This window comes from Odontomachus brunneus, unplaced genomic scaffold (assembly GCF_010583005.1).
Source record: "Odontomachus brunneus isolate Ranch 3 - 2012 unplaced genomic scaffold, Obru_v1 Obru_scaffold_005, whole genome shotgun sequence".
Lineage (NCBI taxonomy): Eukaryota > Metazoa > Arthropoda > Insecta > Hymenoptera > Formicidae > Odontomachus > Odontomachus brunneus.
Genome location: NW_022639455.1, coordinates 2,965,968 through 2,984,079, shown reverse-complemented (window position 1 = coordinate 2,984,079; position 18,112 = coordinate 2,965,968). Strand labels below are relative to the sequence as shown.

The 18,112-nt window shown below is 40.9% G+C and overlaps 1 protein-coding gene across 6 annotated transcripts in view; it reads left to right on the top strand.

The window, feature by feature from the left end:
• LOC116849327 overlaps nt 1-13,949 on the top strand; it is a 29,319-nt gene extending 15,370 nt beyond the window's left edge. Inside the window, exons 1-14 of one of the 6 annotated variants that reach the window (XM_032826369.1) lie at nt 1,356-1,456; nt 1,560-1,753; nt 4,047-4,725; nt 5,332-5,631; nt 6,265-6,612; nt 7,015-7,181; nt 7,300-7,474; nt 7,629-7,943; nt 8,027-8,175; nt 8,262-9,159; nt 9,643-9,792; nt 10,283-10,373; nt 10,599-10,668; nt 11,062-12,486. In XM_032826369.1, coding sequence (XP_032682260.1) covers nt 4,062-4,725; nt 5,332-5,631; nt 6,265-6,612; nt 7,015-7,181; nt 7,300-7,474; nt 7,629-7,943; nt 8,027-8,175; nt 8,262-9,159; nt 9,643-9,792; nt 10,283-10,373; nt 10,599-10,668; nt 11,062-12,486 — 4,752 coding nt within the window. In that variant the 5' untranslated portion in view covers nt 1,356-1,456; nt 1,560-1,753; nt 4,047-4,061. Of the gene's footprint in view, nt 1-910; nt 1,149-1,355; nt 1,457-1,559; nt 1,754-4,046; nt 4,726-5,331; nt 5,632-6,264; nt 6,613-7,014; nt 7,182-7,299; nt 7,475-7,628; nt 7,944-8,026; nt 8,176-8,261; nt 9,160-9,642; nt 9,793-10,282; nt 10,374-10,598; nt 10,669-11,061 lie in introns of those variants that run through there. The other 5 variants (XM_032826386.1, XM_032826394.1, XM_032826375.1 and 2 more) reach the window with 5 other exon arrangements.
• Nucleotides 13,950-18,112: the final 4,163 nt, after the last annotated feature.

The window sequence follows — 18,112 nt, the reverse complement described above, 5'->3', positions numbered from 1 at the left end:
ATATATATATATATAAATCGATTTTTATTTATTTCGTGAATAAATATCAATGTACTTGTACTTATAACTTATACCACTTATACGTCTTACTACTGCGGATGACCATATTTCACTACTTTGATCCTTTATATCTTGGAAAATATTGACTTTTGGGACTTGGTGCAATGATAACTTTTTATCAGCATGGCGAAAACTATAACATAGTGAAATTTCAGCCAATTTGACCGAAAACCATTTTCCATACGTTTTGTGCGGGGTCCTTTGCTAAGAATACATTATTTTGTATCGACAGCAAATTAACGTGATATTTAGGACAAATACATTCAACTTTTTCTATCCTGGCAATGAAACTACTTCTGCTCTGATTATGTCAACAAATTTTTTTTGATGTCAGTTACGTCAACAGTCAGTTATACAAAAATTTTTTTGATGTCACTACGAATATGCAGTAGCAACGACGTTTTTGCTAAAAGAGCAAAATTATTTATTTCCGTGTACTGACACAGTCAATTGCTCTCAATGATTTCGATCGAGTTTTAATGCAGCTGAATGTTCAGACGAACATTTACGGTCCCATTAACACAGATATTGTTTCTCGACACACGAATTTTGTGTCCCCATTCAGTCGTGCAAACTGAAATTGCCTTTTGCCGTAAATAAATTTTATTTTGTAGAAATAAACTTTATAACAAACAAATTCCCATGTATTTCATCTCATCATGTAATGAACACGAATCGCAGCTCAAAGGCCGATTACAATTCCATGTCAGAAGAATGTGAAGATGCCCGACGCGAATCCGTTTATTTACAAACATATCTCTTGTCGCGGGAACTGTCGATAATCGATCGACGGTGATCAAACGTATTGACTTCGCCAGGAGTATTTACCGAAACTCTCTCTCTTGGATATTGAACAATATTTATTGTCCGCGATCGTCGAGAGGATTTGTTTGTAGTTTCAAATTCGCTATGTTGTGCTTCTGTTTCTTTCGTAGGCAGTCGAGAATATTTATTACCGTCTGACTCGCTCGATCTTCGGTTAGTCTTAAGGACTGAATCCTTTAAACAGGCTTGGGCTCCTCTCATTGTCTTCTGGACAATATCGTGGCAATTTTTATATTTACGTGACTTTTTTGATGACCTTATTGGCAAGTTACTCAATATCATTAATTTAATTAATTTTCTTGTTTTTTCCACGATTCGTTCCAAGATTTTCCTTCTGCTTTTATTTTTATCTTATTTTTATTTTTGGTTAAACACTATCTGTGTGTGTTTAACAAAAAATCTCTCGGTCTCACCAAGTAATCGCTTTTATTGGATAAATTATTTATCGTCGTTCCTTTTTTATACGTATTCGCAGGTACATTATTTGGACAGTTTTGCGTTTTACTTTATCAGATTAAAGCGTTTTGAATTGGGTTTAAACGCATACATTATTAGCCTGATGATTAATTTGGTGAGTTTTATCACGAGAAACCGCGCGTCACTTCCTCTTTTTCTCGAAGTGCAGATCGTGCTTCTCCTAAGTTTATCTTATAATTTAGAACGGATTTGTTTAGGACGGAGCTCGCGCAAGGAAATATTTTGTAACATCTTTTAAACAAAAGACGTCTTGAAGTGTCGCGAAGATTATTGTAACGTCCTGCCTCGACAACTTGTATTGGAAATAAGATCAATCTTTGCGCATGTTGACTTCCATATTTGGCTCGCTAGCAAGCCTCTTCGCGACTTATTTTTTTTTACTGTTATTGAGGTAAAAGCACTAATATCTATATGCATACCTAATCCTGAATATTCTTATTGTTTTATATATTTATATGTTTATATATTATACTTTTATATATTTATATATTATTATTTTGACTTTAAGTATGGATATTTCAGTTTTTAAAACAAAAAAATATATATACATATACAGGATGTGTCAAAAGAACCTTCAAAGCTCTCGTAGAGACATACTACGGATTAATTATATAAGTTATTAATATAGATAAATTAATATAGGTAGACGGATAAAAATTGTTAATTAGATAACACTAATATATTATCGATCATCCGCCGATCTTTTCTTTGATTAATAGTTAAAAATCTACAAAGTTATCAGGAGAATAGTTGAGAACTTTTTCGCTCAATTTGACAAAGCACGATGGCAGACGTCGCTATTACAACTCATCTACCATATCTCTCGCGTGATTATTCACAAATCTTCTTTAATTTTCTTTTAATATCTCGATAATTATTGCGAATATCATAAAACGGTGTAGAACTTTTATATTCACCTTAATTCGTACTATGCCTCCACCAGAACTTCGAGAGAGAAGATTATTCCAGAACACCTCGAAAATAATTAAAATAACGGTTAAAAATAACTATAATTATATATATATACAGTTAGATTAAGTATTTTTTTCTCTCAGTGTACTGTTTTTTTTCCGTGTACTTTTACTTTTTTTTTTTATGTATTCTGTATCTCCCGCCGGAATGCTCCGAAATGTGTGTGTTGCGTAATTCTAGCTCACGAAGCGCCGTGACGTAGTACCTGGAGAAAGACTGATCGTTTGTGCCGCTGCTAAATGCTCGCGGAGATATTCCATGAAATTATCATGCCTGTACGGAAGGAAACGATTCTAAGTTCGAAAGAAATCGCGTTGGATTTTCCTGTTGTGCTCGCGCGAGTAATGATACATCTGCGTAAAACGCCGTTCGGCACGTTCGCGAAAATCTTACTTCGCTATCGGATCGTTACGCAACAAAGAGAAGCGTCATGAATAATTTATTTCGCAACGATACGAACTCGGGACCGTCGAATTTACACGCACTCAGCACTTATCTTTATAACATATTTATCATTATAATTAGACGTATCCGCTGAAATTACCAATGTTATTTCTTGAATGTGCATTGAGGAGAGACGAGAAGATGAGTTGCTCTCTCTCTCTCTCTCTCTCTCTCTCTCTCTCTCTCTCTCTCTTCGACATAAAGAGAAACATTATTGACCGTTGTGTGAAGTTGAGTTTATGTTATCGTCATGATAACAAAATATAGTTTACGAGTTATTGGAAGCTGCAGCGCCTCCGTAAAAAGTAACTACTCCGCGTGTCACGACCTCAAATTCACTTATAAACGATGCGTTCTTCCCCGCGACTTACGTCCACATAGTATGTACACGCGTACGTTTCCTAGACCACTCTCGGCAGATCAGTTGTGCCCTAGCCTGGTCACGGTTCACATCCCGCTGTCTTCTCACGTCTCGTTCAATTCCGTAGGATAACGAGCGTAACCCACATTCGTCGTTTTAATTCTTCATAGCTTGAACTTCCCGAGCGAATTCGGATCGTACGATATCCCATCGTTTTCGTGCGACCTAAAGATCTAAAGTGTTCAGATTTCTCAGTCTCAAATCCGGGACATTTCATAAATGTGTGGAAGGGGGGAGGTCACTGAAAATTGTATATACACAAACGAGAAAATATATTATTTATAGACATATGAAAAATGTTTTTCAGTAAAAATAGAAACTTTTGCTTAGATAAAACTTTTGTTTTTCTTACTCAAAATTTTTTAAACAATGCCTTAAAGAGGCATAGACACTGTGTGTATTTATCAGGGCTGCGAATTTTCGCTCTCTTGAAAATCTTTCTTTGCCAAAAATATTTTAAAAGTCCTCTGAACCGGGATAAAGCTGGACAGTTTTGGGAACTGGCCGAATTTGGGACAAATCGACGTTCTGAGTCGAAAAGATCCGAAACGAAGGACGAAAAGTCAGGCCTGTCCCGGTAAAAACTGAATATTTGGCCACTTTAGCGGAATCTCGTTAATATTCACTCGGAACGAACCGCCATTAAATTCCTTCCGATTTTAATAATACAAATTACATAACGTGTGCCAATAATACTTAGAATTTAATGTAAGAAAACGAGAGAAAGAGAGAGAGAGAGAGAGAGAGAAAGAGAGCGTTTAAGAAATAATTAATTTAATAACGTAATCCTGTCACTCCGAGTTAACACAAATCTCGAAATTCTGTACTGAATCTATTTATTTTTCAGTGATAAGAGCGCACGATGTTCTCTTCGATCAATGTACGTCCGACACGAGTGCCTGAGGAAATGAACCTATCGCGTAGGCAAAGGAACTCAACAACGAGACATGTCGAATGCCAATCTGCGTTGGATGTCATGTCGCTGAAGTCGCCCGTCGCCTGCAACAGTTATATAAAATGCAACGGCGACGGTGCATTCAGCAGGACCGTTTCGTCGGGAAAGGACGACGACGTACTCGTTACGCTAGGAAGCGAGCTGGAGAACGCGGCTCGCCTGTCGTGGAACGCCTTGCCGTCTTCTAGTGCCTTTTCGACGACTGATCGATGCTCGCCGAGCCAGGAACACGATTGTCCCGCGTACAATTACAGTACAATGAAGCACCACCGAAGTCGCAGTCCTAGACGAGAGTGCGACGCGAGGATATTCTCACATCTATTTTCGTCAGTTTACTCGATAGCAGGGAGCTGCTATCACCGCGTGTTCCGGCCACAAAATCTCTGGAGACACGATTACCGATGGGGTATCGACTTGCCACGAATATTTTTCTGTTTCATTTGCATTCTCTTCTTTATGATGCGTATAACAGTTTACGCGGATCACGTAGACTTTATAGATGACTTGGATATAGATACGCGCACACCCATAAGTAAACTACCCTGTGGACAGGGTCTGTCAACACCGGGAGGTACGTTTCTCTGTGAGATATATATATATATATATATATATATATATATATATATATATGCATGTACAATTTTTAAGAACTTGACCTCAATACTCGGTGACACTTGTTTAAATACGCGTACACGCGCATATACACATGTTACATTTTAGTGATTGTCGCGAAGAAAGAATTGTTAACAACAGCACTTTTTCCTTAAGCCGCTACACACATCTGTTGCATAACGTAAAAGCCCCGGGCCCTTGTTCGCGCGCGTACGCGTCCTGCTTGGTGTGTGCTACAATTATAAATAAAACATACGTCTTATCTCTCCTTTTGGAATTGTTGAGCTAAATGCATGTATCTATATTTAATGCGCCAGCGGTACAGTTCACGTCGAAATTGGAGGGTATACCACGCGCGCAACTATCCTGTTCTTCCATGTCGTATCATTTGTAGACTTTGCCCACTTATTTACGAAAATATTTCAGAGGGAGAGCATCGGTGTATATCTTATAATAATCAGTATTTTTATTGGACTACACAATGCGTTTTATTTTGTATAGTTTTTGTCATTACTATTGTTACTATCGTTACTATCGTTTGTTATAATATTACTATTCTTTGCAGTGACTAGACCGTATGGTGACATTAACATCGAGTATGGCACGAAACCGCTGAGGATCATGTGTATATTAGACCCGGAACGCGTACGTGAAAAGTACCCGGGCAAAACCTCCGCGGATCTCTATTTCTTACGTGAATTTGACTTCGTAGACAAAAAGTACATCACCATAATCAACGAAACGGCGATATTGCTGGAGATACGAAATCCGGAGCCCTCCAAAAATCTTTATACTTGCGGCTTACGTGTAGACGACAATGACGAACATAACGTAGCAGTTTGTCTCAACGAAGTTGCGATTGGACGTAAGTCGTCATCGAGTCCGCACATAATACCCGATTGTATGCATATGTTATGTTGTATAAATTGTCCGCTGCATGCACGTTTACTTTTCACTTCATCGTATAGAAAATATATGGTGCATTATTCAACACTATACAGGCTGAATAAATATTGTACATTTGAGAATCGTTGCGCATATGTGAAATATGAACTTTCTACTGGTACAGTAACCAGTCCACAAGTTCATTCTTATCAGCACAACGACGTTCTACGGAGACAACATTGCGCATTGATTCCCTTTTCGCTAGAATCATGAGTGAATCGTTTGATATAATGCGTCTTAGAAGTCGTTTTATTATCATGAGCAATAAAGATAACTAGAAAAGGGAGACTGTTAAAAGTTATTCGTTGCGTACACATTTCTCATTCCGTAGAACTGTATGTTACTTTTATGCGGAAAATAACAATGCTGCAGACATGCTATATACAATATAAAATTATATTTAGCATACCTGCTATTTACCTACGTTCAGCAGATTATAGTTTTTGGAATATCAAGTAATTTTTTCTTGTGTAATGAATTTAAAGTAATTGATATCTTTTTCTTTATGCATTGTATTTTATTTAATTTGTCTTATTTGTTTTGTTCCTTACAGACAGACCTTCAAAACCGGAAAACTTCCATTGTGTGTCCAATAATTGGGAGAATCTGCGTTGCTCGTGGAAACCAGTGCAGAATTTTGTGAAAACCACGTACAACCTGACCTTTACATTGCCTGGCAAACGTAGCCGGAAACTATTTCCTTGTCCGAAAGATATAAACGAAACAAGCAAAGCTGATGCAAGACAAATTATTGCCCCGACCGATAAAAATTCGTGCTATTGGGACACGAAGACCAATCCCATTTACAGACAACCATATGAGACGTACACCTTTATATTGTTCGCGTACAATCCTTTCGAGAACACCAGCTTCATGTATAAAGTAGATCATTTCTCGAACGGTATGTAAATCTTATATATAGGCATGCTCTCTTTATTACTAGTGTGAAAAGATAAAATTAGAATAGAAGTTTAATTATAGAGTATACAAATTAAATAATATATATTTAAATTAAATGTGTGGAAAATATGTCACGTCACCACATGTGTGAGTGTACAAGTGAGTTCACGAATTTAACTGTTCCAAAAATGTATCAACAATTTGGTCGCATGCGTATACATTATCAAGACCAATTTGTAAAATGATCTGTGCCACTGTGTGCTATTTTTGTAATTTCGCAAATGCTCGATTCGCGTCTCGCTTGTCACCGCATACGATCAATTTTGGAAAGTGTCCAATCCTTTTACAATCTGCCTATACGAAATGTGTGGCATTCATTAACAATGTTATATCGCTGCTTCAGTTATTCCACACAGCCCAACGGCGTTGCATATAACCAATATAACGCTGAACGGCGCGAGGCTAATATGGAGTCTGCCCTTCCCATTACAAAACCTTCCAGTCGGCGTGCATCACAGAATTATGTATCAGAATCAATTACATAGCAATAGCAAAAATGCTACTTGGACGGTAAGACACGAACTTTATATCATAAACGGCGCTTTTGTATTTTGTCAATGACAATTCTGTGATACTGGAATTTTATATAAAACTGTCCACGATAACGATTATCACATGTTGTCCGCAGGTTATCAATATTACTGACAAGATTCGTGAGGAACACAAAGATTACAACTTTACCGATCTAAATTGTGGCTTCTGCGAGTTTGATGTCCGCATTCTTTTGAAGAGCGCTTCAGCTCCAGATGTAGAACATATGTGGAGCAAACCCGGTATTATTAAGTTCAGAACAGCGTCAAGCAGTAAGTGTATTTTGAGTCGGCATGAGAATCCATCTTTCATTATCTTTTGTCACATTTGTGAGCAAAATAAAATCATAATTGCTTTATAATACAATTATAAATCCACTCTGTCCTCTCTTGTCGTATGATTGAATTATCGCTTCTTCGACTTCAGCGCCGAGTTATCCGCCGCGAACTGACATCGGTAGCTTTGAGATCACAGAAATCGATGACAAGAGCAGGGACGTGTTCTTGTACTGGCAAAGGATACCTCAGAACCACGAAAACGGGGAGAACTTTATGTACGAGGTCGATCACGTAGAGAAGAACGGCATCAATAGTCCATATTTCAAAAATAAAAATTCCACCGTCGCGTTTATCAAGTACACCATCACAACAGACAGCAAATATTTATTCAGGGTCGCGTCAAGAAATGAAGTAGGCCCCAGCAACGGTCGCTCCGAACTAATCGTACCAACTCAAACCGAAAGTGAGTACAACAAAAAGAAAACAAAGATTAAAAGTCAATAAGATACAAAGTAACGGTGAAATATAATCATCATGAAATTTTAGTCTCCTCACTTGAACCGAATGCCTTTACAAAAATTGCTTACAACGAGACTCTGTACGAGTTGTCTTGGAAGCCGCCAGTCGTGAAGAACATCAAGAATTACACGATCTACTGGTGCGAAGACACACGTGATCGTCCTTACCAATGTACTGTATGTATTTTTCTTCTAATTACACTCTAGAGTATTACTTCATTCGACAGATACGCGCGTATATTTAAGCAATTTGTTGGTTGCAGGGTTATTTGGATTGGGTACACGTGCCGAAAAACACTACCATGTACAACGTAACTGTGTCTAATCCGTCCAAGGTATATCAATTCGCGATCTCCACGAACACCGAGCAGATTAGTAGCGGCATGGTGTGGGCTTCGTGTACGGTGATACATAATAAAGTGACTAGTAAAATGAAAGACGTATGGATCAACAGCATCGGTTCGAGATCCATTGAAGTCGGTTGGAAGTTGGACTGTTCGGATCGTGTCGGCATCATCGACGGCTTCAACATCTATTACTGTCCTATCGTATCGCCGTACAAGCTGCAATGTCAAGAAAACACCAAGAAGAATATTACTATCGTGGCCGGACCGCATACGATACACGGTACCGCTCGCGAGCTACAGCCGTATACCACATACATGTTATACGTCACAGTCTTGACTAAGTTCGGCGAGGGTACTAGCAGTGATGTTCTGTACAACACCACTCTCGAGGACGCGCCTAGCACCCCGCCGCAAGACCTGCAAGTTGTGAACGTGACAAATACAACGATCAGTCTCCAATGGAAACAACCTAAGGAGATGAACGGTGTACTGCGATACTACGAGGTGCAATACAACAACGGTCAAAAACAGTTAAGAGTTGAGGAACTCAGTATCGAACTGACGAATCTGGACCCGTACACCATATACAACATCTCCGTTCGCGCCTGCACTATATCATGCAGTAACCTAACATCGGTAGTGCAGCTCACAGAGATCGGCGTGCCTGGCAAGATAAACAAGCCTTATTCGTACTTCACGAACGGCAGCGAGACTATCCTTAAGTGGAGTCCACCAAAGAACAGCGGAGGTCCGGTGCATTATTACGAGATACTACTGCACGACAACAATCACATTCAACGCACCAACGCATCAGGTGACTTATAGAACTAAGAGGAAGAACTGACTTGTGACTCACGGATTCTTTTAATCTTTTGCGAATATGAGACAGTTGAACTATGCATTTAACTATAAGTTTAGAGGTATGTTTCTTATTCATTACAAAGAAACTCTATTTCATTTCGTGCTGTTTGTCTTGTGAAAAAAATCCTCAATTATAATGGACTGCCACGTTAATTGTATAAAGAATTATGTGTCTGACACTTTGTATACAATTGTAACTTGCGTTACTGTTGAAACGCTGAAAAAATGTCTAAAACTATTATCTTTGATCTCGCATAACGCTCGCTACTTTATAGCTTGAAAGAAAGGATTGGTGAGTCGCGTGTCATCAGCTTTCTTTGTTAGCTATAAATCTCTAACATGTTTTTGAATCATGATATGATTCAGTCTGTCTTTGTAAGAGAATGTACTTTCATATGAATAAGTGTTTATTTGAATATCATTGTTCGTATTGTAGAGATACAACTATCTATACCTAACTGCAAGGATGTCGACGATCCGCAGAAGCCATTCTATTTCTTCCGTGTCAGAGCTGTTAACGTCGTTAATGAAACGCTGTTGAAAGGGCCCTGGTCTAGTGCAGTAGGTTTGGACTGTCATTCCGACGGTGTGTATTCGTTTTATTCTCTAAAAGAAAATAGATTATTAAGATTGACGTCATTTCTTAGATCATCTAATTAATCCTTTGAATGCGATGCAGCGCAAAAGTGTTCTGTGTGGCCGGAAGTCAAGGAAAACGTTTCGTCTGACGATGATATCAAATAGAACAGAAATCAAAATTAATGTTCTACCATTTTAAGCAATAAAATCTACGACTGAAATCATTGCTAATAAACTGAATATGTAAATGACTTCTTGAGAACTCTTCATAGCGAAATCTAAGCACGTATATGCATTCAAAGGGTTGAGTAATGAACTTGAAGTATTTACATATTGGTTCTTTTGGTATTCAACCATATATTAAGAAAGATTTCTCAAGAAATATATTTCTTTCTTAAGATATGTTAAGTAATATATTTATAATTATATTGATCTTGATAAAATATACATAGGTATAATAAATATATTAGCAAGTACACAATTTCCTTATGTAACAGGACCGTCCTTTGCAGCATGGCTCATAATATGTATCACCAGCATCATCGGCATCGGAGTTCTCTTTGGTTGTCTTGTATACAGTTCCAGAAGGTGAAAAAAGAAACAAATAAAATATAATTAAAGTATAAGATTGAGAGACACACACACACACACACACACACACACATATATATATATGCTAGTCGTAGCGAGTCTTATGCACTTGTAAATGAATTTACAGATGTGTAAGTCTCGGCTAAGAGTTACGTGAAGAATTTATCTTGTTCCGTTACAATTTTTCCAATCACTCACTACATTGTGCCATTTTTCTTGCAGGATATGGTCGAAGTGTAGAGCAATGCAAGACGTTGAAGTGAAACTACCGCCTGGACTCGCTCCGAACATAGTAAGTGAGATCAATCTGTCTATCCAAGAAACAGCACTTAACCTTTTGAGTGTGAAGCGCTTCAGAACTAAACGATCGTTGAATACTTTGAGATGTCGTGCGTCGATCGACGAAAAAAAAACCTCTTGAAAAATCGAAAGCAGCGAGCCGAGACGAATGAAAAATTTGATTTATTGCCGTCGCTAAAATATGTAACGGAACATGAACATAAGTGCCCGTCGCAACAGTTGACAATGGTTGCTTGTGTCGAACCGAGTATAAGCCGAAGTGATTCTTCGTCGGACGCATATGTAGCATTCAAGAGGTTACGACGCCGTCGACGCCGGCCTCCGCGAACGCAACGGTGCTCCGAAATCGCGCTATGGTAACGTAAGACTTGTCTCGTCTGCGCAGAAATTGCTCCCGAACGTAGGCGAACAGCATATGCGACAACCGTCCGCCGATTCCAGCGGCTGTTCCAGTGCTCAGGACTCCGTCACCTCCTCACTCACGACCAACTCTCAGGTTTCGAATGACAGCGGCACAGACATGGCATCCGATCCGGCGTCGCCCGACAAGCTGCTGGATTCACTGCCGAGTTGGGAGTCGAAGAGAGCGAGACAGAAGAACGTGGGCAATGCGCGGTCGACGGAGAACGCCCATTGGGAGTCGTATGTGAAAGTCGCCAAATCCGGCGAGCCGATGCTGGGCGAGACACTGTCTCTGACGCGCTCCACACCTAATTTGACGGAGAGCGCGGGTTGTACCACGTCGCAGCATACATGGTCCTCTACCGGCTACATCAGCATGCCGTCTTCCGAGGAAGCTTCATCTAACCCCAGCCCGGTGCCGAGGGAGAATGCGTTCGCTGCGCCCATCCCCGGTAGTATTGCCAACTACAGCGTCGTCGGCTCTATGCCCAAGCCCGTGCAGGCCAAGCCCGAGGACTCAGTAGTCGGCAGACCAACCGTCACCGTCGGCGACGCTCTTATAACTCTTCAAGCGGAAACGGCGAAGTCCTCGAAGCCATACATCGCGTTCTCCGCGTTAGACAAGAAACTGAAGAAGCCGAAGCATGCGATCGATTCATTAGACTTGGACGAACTGACGTTCGTCGAGCCAGACAAGTGTAATAACGCGGACGCGCAAGCGCCGTCGCAGTTGGACCACGATGCTGACAAGATCTCCAAACCATACGTACAGACCGGTCTGATCGAAACTCTGGAGAAACAGTACCTTCTCAACCCGATCGTCGAAACCAAAAGAAACTTGCTGTGCGGTTCCTTCATGTCGCCAGCCTCCCACAGCAAGCCCTTCGTGCCGACGTCGTTTTGGCCGACCTCCGAATCACTGACAGAGTTGCCTTCCTCGTCGGCGAAACCATACGTCGCCGTGTCGTCGATCTCGGAGGAGATGGCGGCGCCCTCGCTGACTCATGCTGCCAATGAGTCTTCGCCACGGAGGCCCTACGTCCAGCACGCAATTCCTGCTGCGTCGAGCGAGACCTCGTCCAAGCCGTACACGCTCGCGAGCTCCATACGGTCGTTGCAGCTGCAACGGGGAAAGGCGGAGCTGTGTGCGAGAGGGACGAGCGACGAGAAGAAGAAGGTCAACGCCGACGACAAGAGTCCAAGTGTCAAGGTAGAACCGAACAGGTCGGTCTTCGCCAAGCAGACTGGCTACGTCACATTCGCCGAGAATCCCTTGGGCAAACTGAAGCCGACTCCGACGCCGTCTCAGAAGCAGCTGGAGAAGTCGTCGCAGCAGACACCGGCGACGACCAACCACTTGGCCGACGGGCAGTACAGTAAGGTGACGGTTGTGCCAAGTACAATGTAGTGAACGAACGACAGACTCGCGCGTTTTTCTCCTCCTCACGATGAACGAGCCAGTCGCTGTGCTGGCGCGTAAAACGAACGAAATAAGTGCGATCGCGATGAGTTGCGACGGCGTGCGTATCATCTCGACCGAGTTACGTTCGTAGTCGTCGTCGTCGCGACTCAAGACCGATCTTGACACGCGAGATGTCGAAGGACCGTGGGCGTTGAGCAGAGTGTTCGAAGGGAAGGACACTATTTTTAAGACTGAACTCTAACTCTTAAGAAACCGCATACGCGTACACCTGCGTCTTCTTGCCGGCACCACCTTGGAAACGGTGGCGGGGAGGTACGTTTGTGGATTTCACTGCTGCTCGAAGATAACGCGCGAGCGAGCTTGATCGGGACGAGCCGAGACTGTGTTGTGATTTAGCGATGTATCATGACCGAGATCGCGGCTGTGCGACTATCGCGGGGCAGTGAATGTTTCAGGATTGTTTCCGTTGATGTTGTTTAAATTTGACGTCACCAGAGTCAGAGGGATTACGATCCTCTATTTTTAAGCTTAATCTACAATCTGCTCTTTCGGAGATCTACAATCTTCTGTCTCTTGTTCTCTATCTTTTTCTGGCTCAAAGCTTGATCTACAATGTACTCTTTGCTTCCTGCTTCTTGCTTCTCTGTCTTTTCTGGTCAAGGACTTAAGATTTAAGCCAGAAAGGAATAAAGAGAAGGGAACGAGAAGCAGATTGCAGATTTGGACTAAGGTTCAAGGTTCGAGTCAGAAAGAGATAAAGAAACAGCAAGCAAAGAACACATTGTGTAGGTCAGGCTTTACATTCTGCATAATCCGACGAAACGTTTCCTTTTTCCTCTGTTTTTTCTTTCTTTCCCTTTTACAACGATTGTTGCGACAACGGAAACGAATCTTAGTGCAATGACCTTATTAGCGGAACTCTTATTAATTTGTGTACATATTTATATAGGAAGGTTTTACATGTAACAATTCCGCACACGGCTTACATAGCAACGCGAAGTATATACAAATGTATATATATATATATACACACACACACACACATACACACATATGATCTTTTATCCAACGGGCGCGAGTTCCCCTTGACTTTTTAACAATCAGATTTTAGAAGTACGATGGAGTTTATCGAGAAGTAAACTTGCCGACTTGTTGGCACAATTTATCCGCACGTGCATATTGTTACTGATCAACGTTTAAGGAATCGTCATCGTGAGAATTCAAAACGTGCTGAATCGCACATGTTATATTGTCATATTACATATACCGAGACATGTACACATACACACACACACGCACACAACAAACATACATACAACGATCACGCTACTGTTTCGTAATCAATATCACGTTAATTGTACATCGATACTGATTCGATATTTATCCAACGAGAAAGATCTTGTACAGAGTATTGTAAAATATATTTTTATCGCTTTCCTCTCTATCTATCTATCTATCTATCTGTCTGTCTGTCTGTCTGTCTGTCTGTCTGTTTGTCTGTCTGTCGGTCTGTCATCTGTCATCTATCTGTCTCGCTCTCTCTCTCTCTCTCTTTCTGTTTCCCCGTTTCATTATTTATATCGCGTACAAATTTCTCCCGCCTCTATGCCGATCGCCGATCGGCCGTACTGTTAATACTGTATTGCCATTATGTAATGCCATGCTGCCGAAGCCTTGCCATTCGTATTTATTCGTTCTTGGAGCCCAAAGCTGCTACTTTTTTACTTTCAATACTCGCACATCGCATGGAGGTCCGTGCTGAACGTAACAATTCTTTCGTAACTTTTAAAAAGGTACAACGCCGCCGGTGCAGAACCGCGTAATAGTTTATAAATAATCATTAAGGTGAAATATACAACATTTATATCGAAATGCGCTGTACGTTCCTTCCCGGACTCAATGCGTTGCATGACACCCCGTCGGTGATGTGTGCGAAGTGCGCGCGTATTGCAGATACGCAGACACCGACGCGAGGAAACTGAGAGAGATATCGTTACGTTGAGATTTCCCTCACTCGGTGCCGCGTAACTTTGTCATTGATGTCGGGAGTTCTCCCGGCAGAGCGCAATAATCGTGAGTGTTGTTTTGGCAGACGTCAATTACGCATTTTTATTGCGCGATTATGAAAAGAAGGAAAAGAAACGCTACACACGTATGGTTCTGCATATGTGTGTGTATACCGCACGGATTACATATCTTTATCTTTGGCTCTATGTACGAACTGCGCGATAAATAACACGGATATGCAATTCAGATCAGATATGCCTTTGCATATCAGATTTGATGCGCGATTATACATGGAAATGCTTCGCTCGCTCATTGATCTAATAACAGAATATCATTTCTCTGCTCTGTTTATAACAGACTACCTGAACTAACGAGTCTAATTAGCCGATATGTCGTCGGGCGTGTCGTGTAACGCGCAAGAACTTGAACAAACAATCTTGTTTTTCCCCGATTGTATGTATGTGATTGTGTGTGTGTGTGTGTGTGTGTGTGTGAGTGTGTGTGTGTGTGTGTGTGCACAAGAGAATGAAGAGAATCCCCGTACCAATTAAATATTATACTCGTGGCGGGTTCATCAGTGCTGCGCGAGTTTGTGCGATATTCTCCTCCTTACTCGATCTCGGCGGATATCTCGGCGCCGAGGAATCGTTATGTCCTGAATATTAATGAGTCACCTAAAGCAACCGAGATATTAATATCACCGAAATGGCCGGCGCGTTCGCATTGAGCCAGCAGCACTGAGGGAGCGCGGTTTCGCCTCCTCCTCTCGTGCGTATCTCCGCAAATATGTGGAGATGTGTTGCACATATTTATAACGGAAGCTCTCCGACGTTGCACGTCGATTCGCGTGTAGGAACATCACCATATCGATCTTTACAGCTGTCCCAAAATACTTATTCTCGCCCACACCGCCCGTCTCTTCTCCGATACGCGCGTATTCCGGTGGCTCCCGCTTCAGCCACTTGGAGATACGCTCGTATTCGTTCTGTGAATCACGTGAATATCGATTAGGACTTGAGTCTTCTCGCGAAGGATTCGCGTTTTCAGCTGACGAGCAACGCTCATCGGAGGACTTCTCCCGAAGCCGCGAGAGTCGACGTTCTCTCGACCGGCGACTACTTGATTGAGAAATACGAGGAAGTTTAAAAGAAGAACAATCGGCACACAATTCATTCTCTAGTTGTGGTAGACGTTTATTTCTATCCTAGTGGTGTGTATGCAAATCGATCTCGCTCTTCACGCGCGCGCCAGGAAAGGGTAACAGTTGTCATCAGATACTGATCAGTAGGCTACTAATAATCTAGGGTTCGCTCATTGGATCTCGTGGTTAGTGTTCTGCCATCTTAAATAATTATGTACACGGATTTCGGATTTCGTCGTATAGAGATGGGAACCCAGATAGCACAGAGAATTCAAAAAGAATTCAGTCATATGTCACCAATTCTGAGTTCATTTTTGGGTGCAAAAAGAGTTCTTTTCACCGAACTCTGAAGAATTCTTTTTGCACCTGAAAATAAACTCAGAATTGGTGACATACGACTGAATTCTTTTTGAATTCTCTGTGCTATCTGGGAAGAACATGAGAAGAACATACTTGAGAATTTGTGGGATATAGTTTATCTCTGAGAAATAACATTTATTTCTGTGAAATGAAATATTTCAGTGTAATAAACTATGTTCTACTAAATTTTCAAGTAGTTTCTCCTCAGTCCGTGATACGGCGGCGTTCCCGCACCGGAAGGCGGAATGGAGGGGGGGAGGAAGAATGATACATAAATACTCGCGGCTGATGTATTGTTTATATGATGAACACACACCGCGCGCATTATGTATGTATGTGTATTGTAATATATATTATCCTACGTGTACTTTATTTTATTAACCTTTAGAGGGCCGGAAAACCACTATAGTAGTGATAGACAACAGTTAGTTGCATTCATATTCTACACTTATCTACTTGTGTGTGTGTGTATAGATATTCACACATTCAGATACAAGTTTGCACCCACTGTCCTCCCCATCCCTCTCTCCTTCCCCCTATTTGTTATTTTTTTCTTATATAACGATATAACTATAAATTCTCATAATTTACAAAAACTGACAGTTCCATCTTATTCAACGACCTCGAAAACCTCTAAAAACCTATTTTTTTTCAAATTTTAAAATTTTAACATTGTTTTTACCTCCCAATGATGGGATTCTGTAACGCGTTATTGGAGTTAACGCGTTTTTCTACGGTATGCAAAAGCTGCGCAACGATAACGAAACTGTCATTAACTCCAATAACGAGTTACAGAATCCCAACACAGAGTCGGAACCACCATTTAAGTGGTAGACTCCGTGATTGGTACTTTGTATACGATGAATATACGATATAAGGTACATTTTTTATCGATTTTCTTCGTGGAAACTGGTACCTCAAATGCCGGCCCTCTAAAGGTTAAGGTCACAATAAATTCATTGACTAACGTGTATTATCAGCGCACACGCACGCAACGCGCGCTAGGAAATCAAACGTATATTTGTGTACAGACACGTGTACAACGTAATCGGGGGAGGATTCGGGCATTCGAGCGACGTATTCTCGTCGAGGTAAATGCTATCAAACTGCTAAATCCAAGAAAACTTTCATTTTAAGTCCATTTTCTGTAAAAATGAAGCTGATATTATAGTTTCCAAGTCCAAAATCTTTTGCTCGTTTTCTTCGACTCGAATAATTACTTGCTGGAATTTTCTTTCGTTTTATTTTTAATATCTCTTTTAAAGTTCCGTTTTTTCATACCCAGTTTTCAACTTTGAAACTTCCCTGTCTCTTTCACTAGTATCAAAATTATAGTTTGCAATATTTAGGAATTTTAGTACTTCCTTCGTTGCTTCCTGTTGAATATTTGATGAACTCTCCATAGGCTCATGTGAGTAATTTTGACGGTACGTGAGTACTAGACATGATGTGGTCTGTAAATAGACCTCATGATGCGTAAGTTTTTACCCGGGAAGTATCAGACTACCCAAAGAGATATTCGTTGTCACTTCCTCAGTTTTAAGCAAAGGACAATTGATTCCGATACACGCTGTTTGGCTCATGTGAGTAGTTATGACTAGTAATATCAAGCGTGTTGTGTAGATAAACGACATACTAACTGTCGTGTTTGTATGTTGTGTGTAGAAAAATATTTCTCTACTACGAACACACTACTTACAACAGTTGAAGTTGCTGAAATAATAGAATTAGTCCTTTTATCCGTTGTTCACTTGCAATACGAAATGTCAAGGATCTCATCTACACTAAAAAGGCCATTCTATAATTGCGTAAGCGTGGTCGTGAACGTAAGAGCCAACCAATAAGAATTCATTCATTGATTATTTTATTCTGATTAGTTGTCGTAATCACTTACAAACATTTACGACCACGCTTACGCAATTGTAGAGTAACCCTAACGTGAAATTTGTTAAAAACTTGTCAGACTGTCACGCAATTAATTTCGTTGCAGCACAAGACGAAAAACGAAAGAACCTTGTATTTATCAGCTTCGCTAATCAGTTGACGCTTCAAACACTCTGTGAAGCACATTACTTTTATGCGCAATATTTTCTACTTCGATAG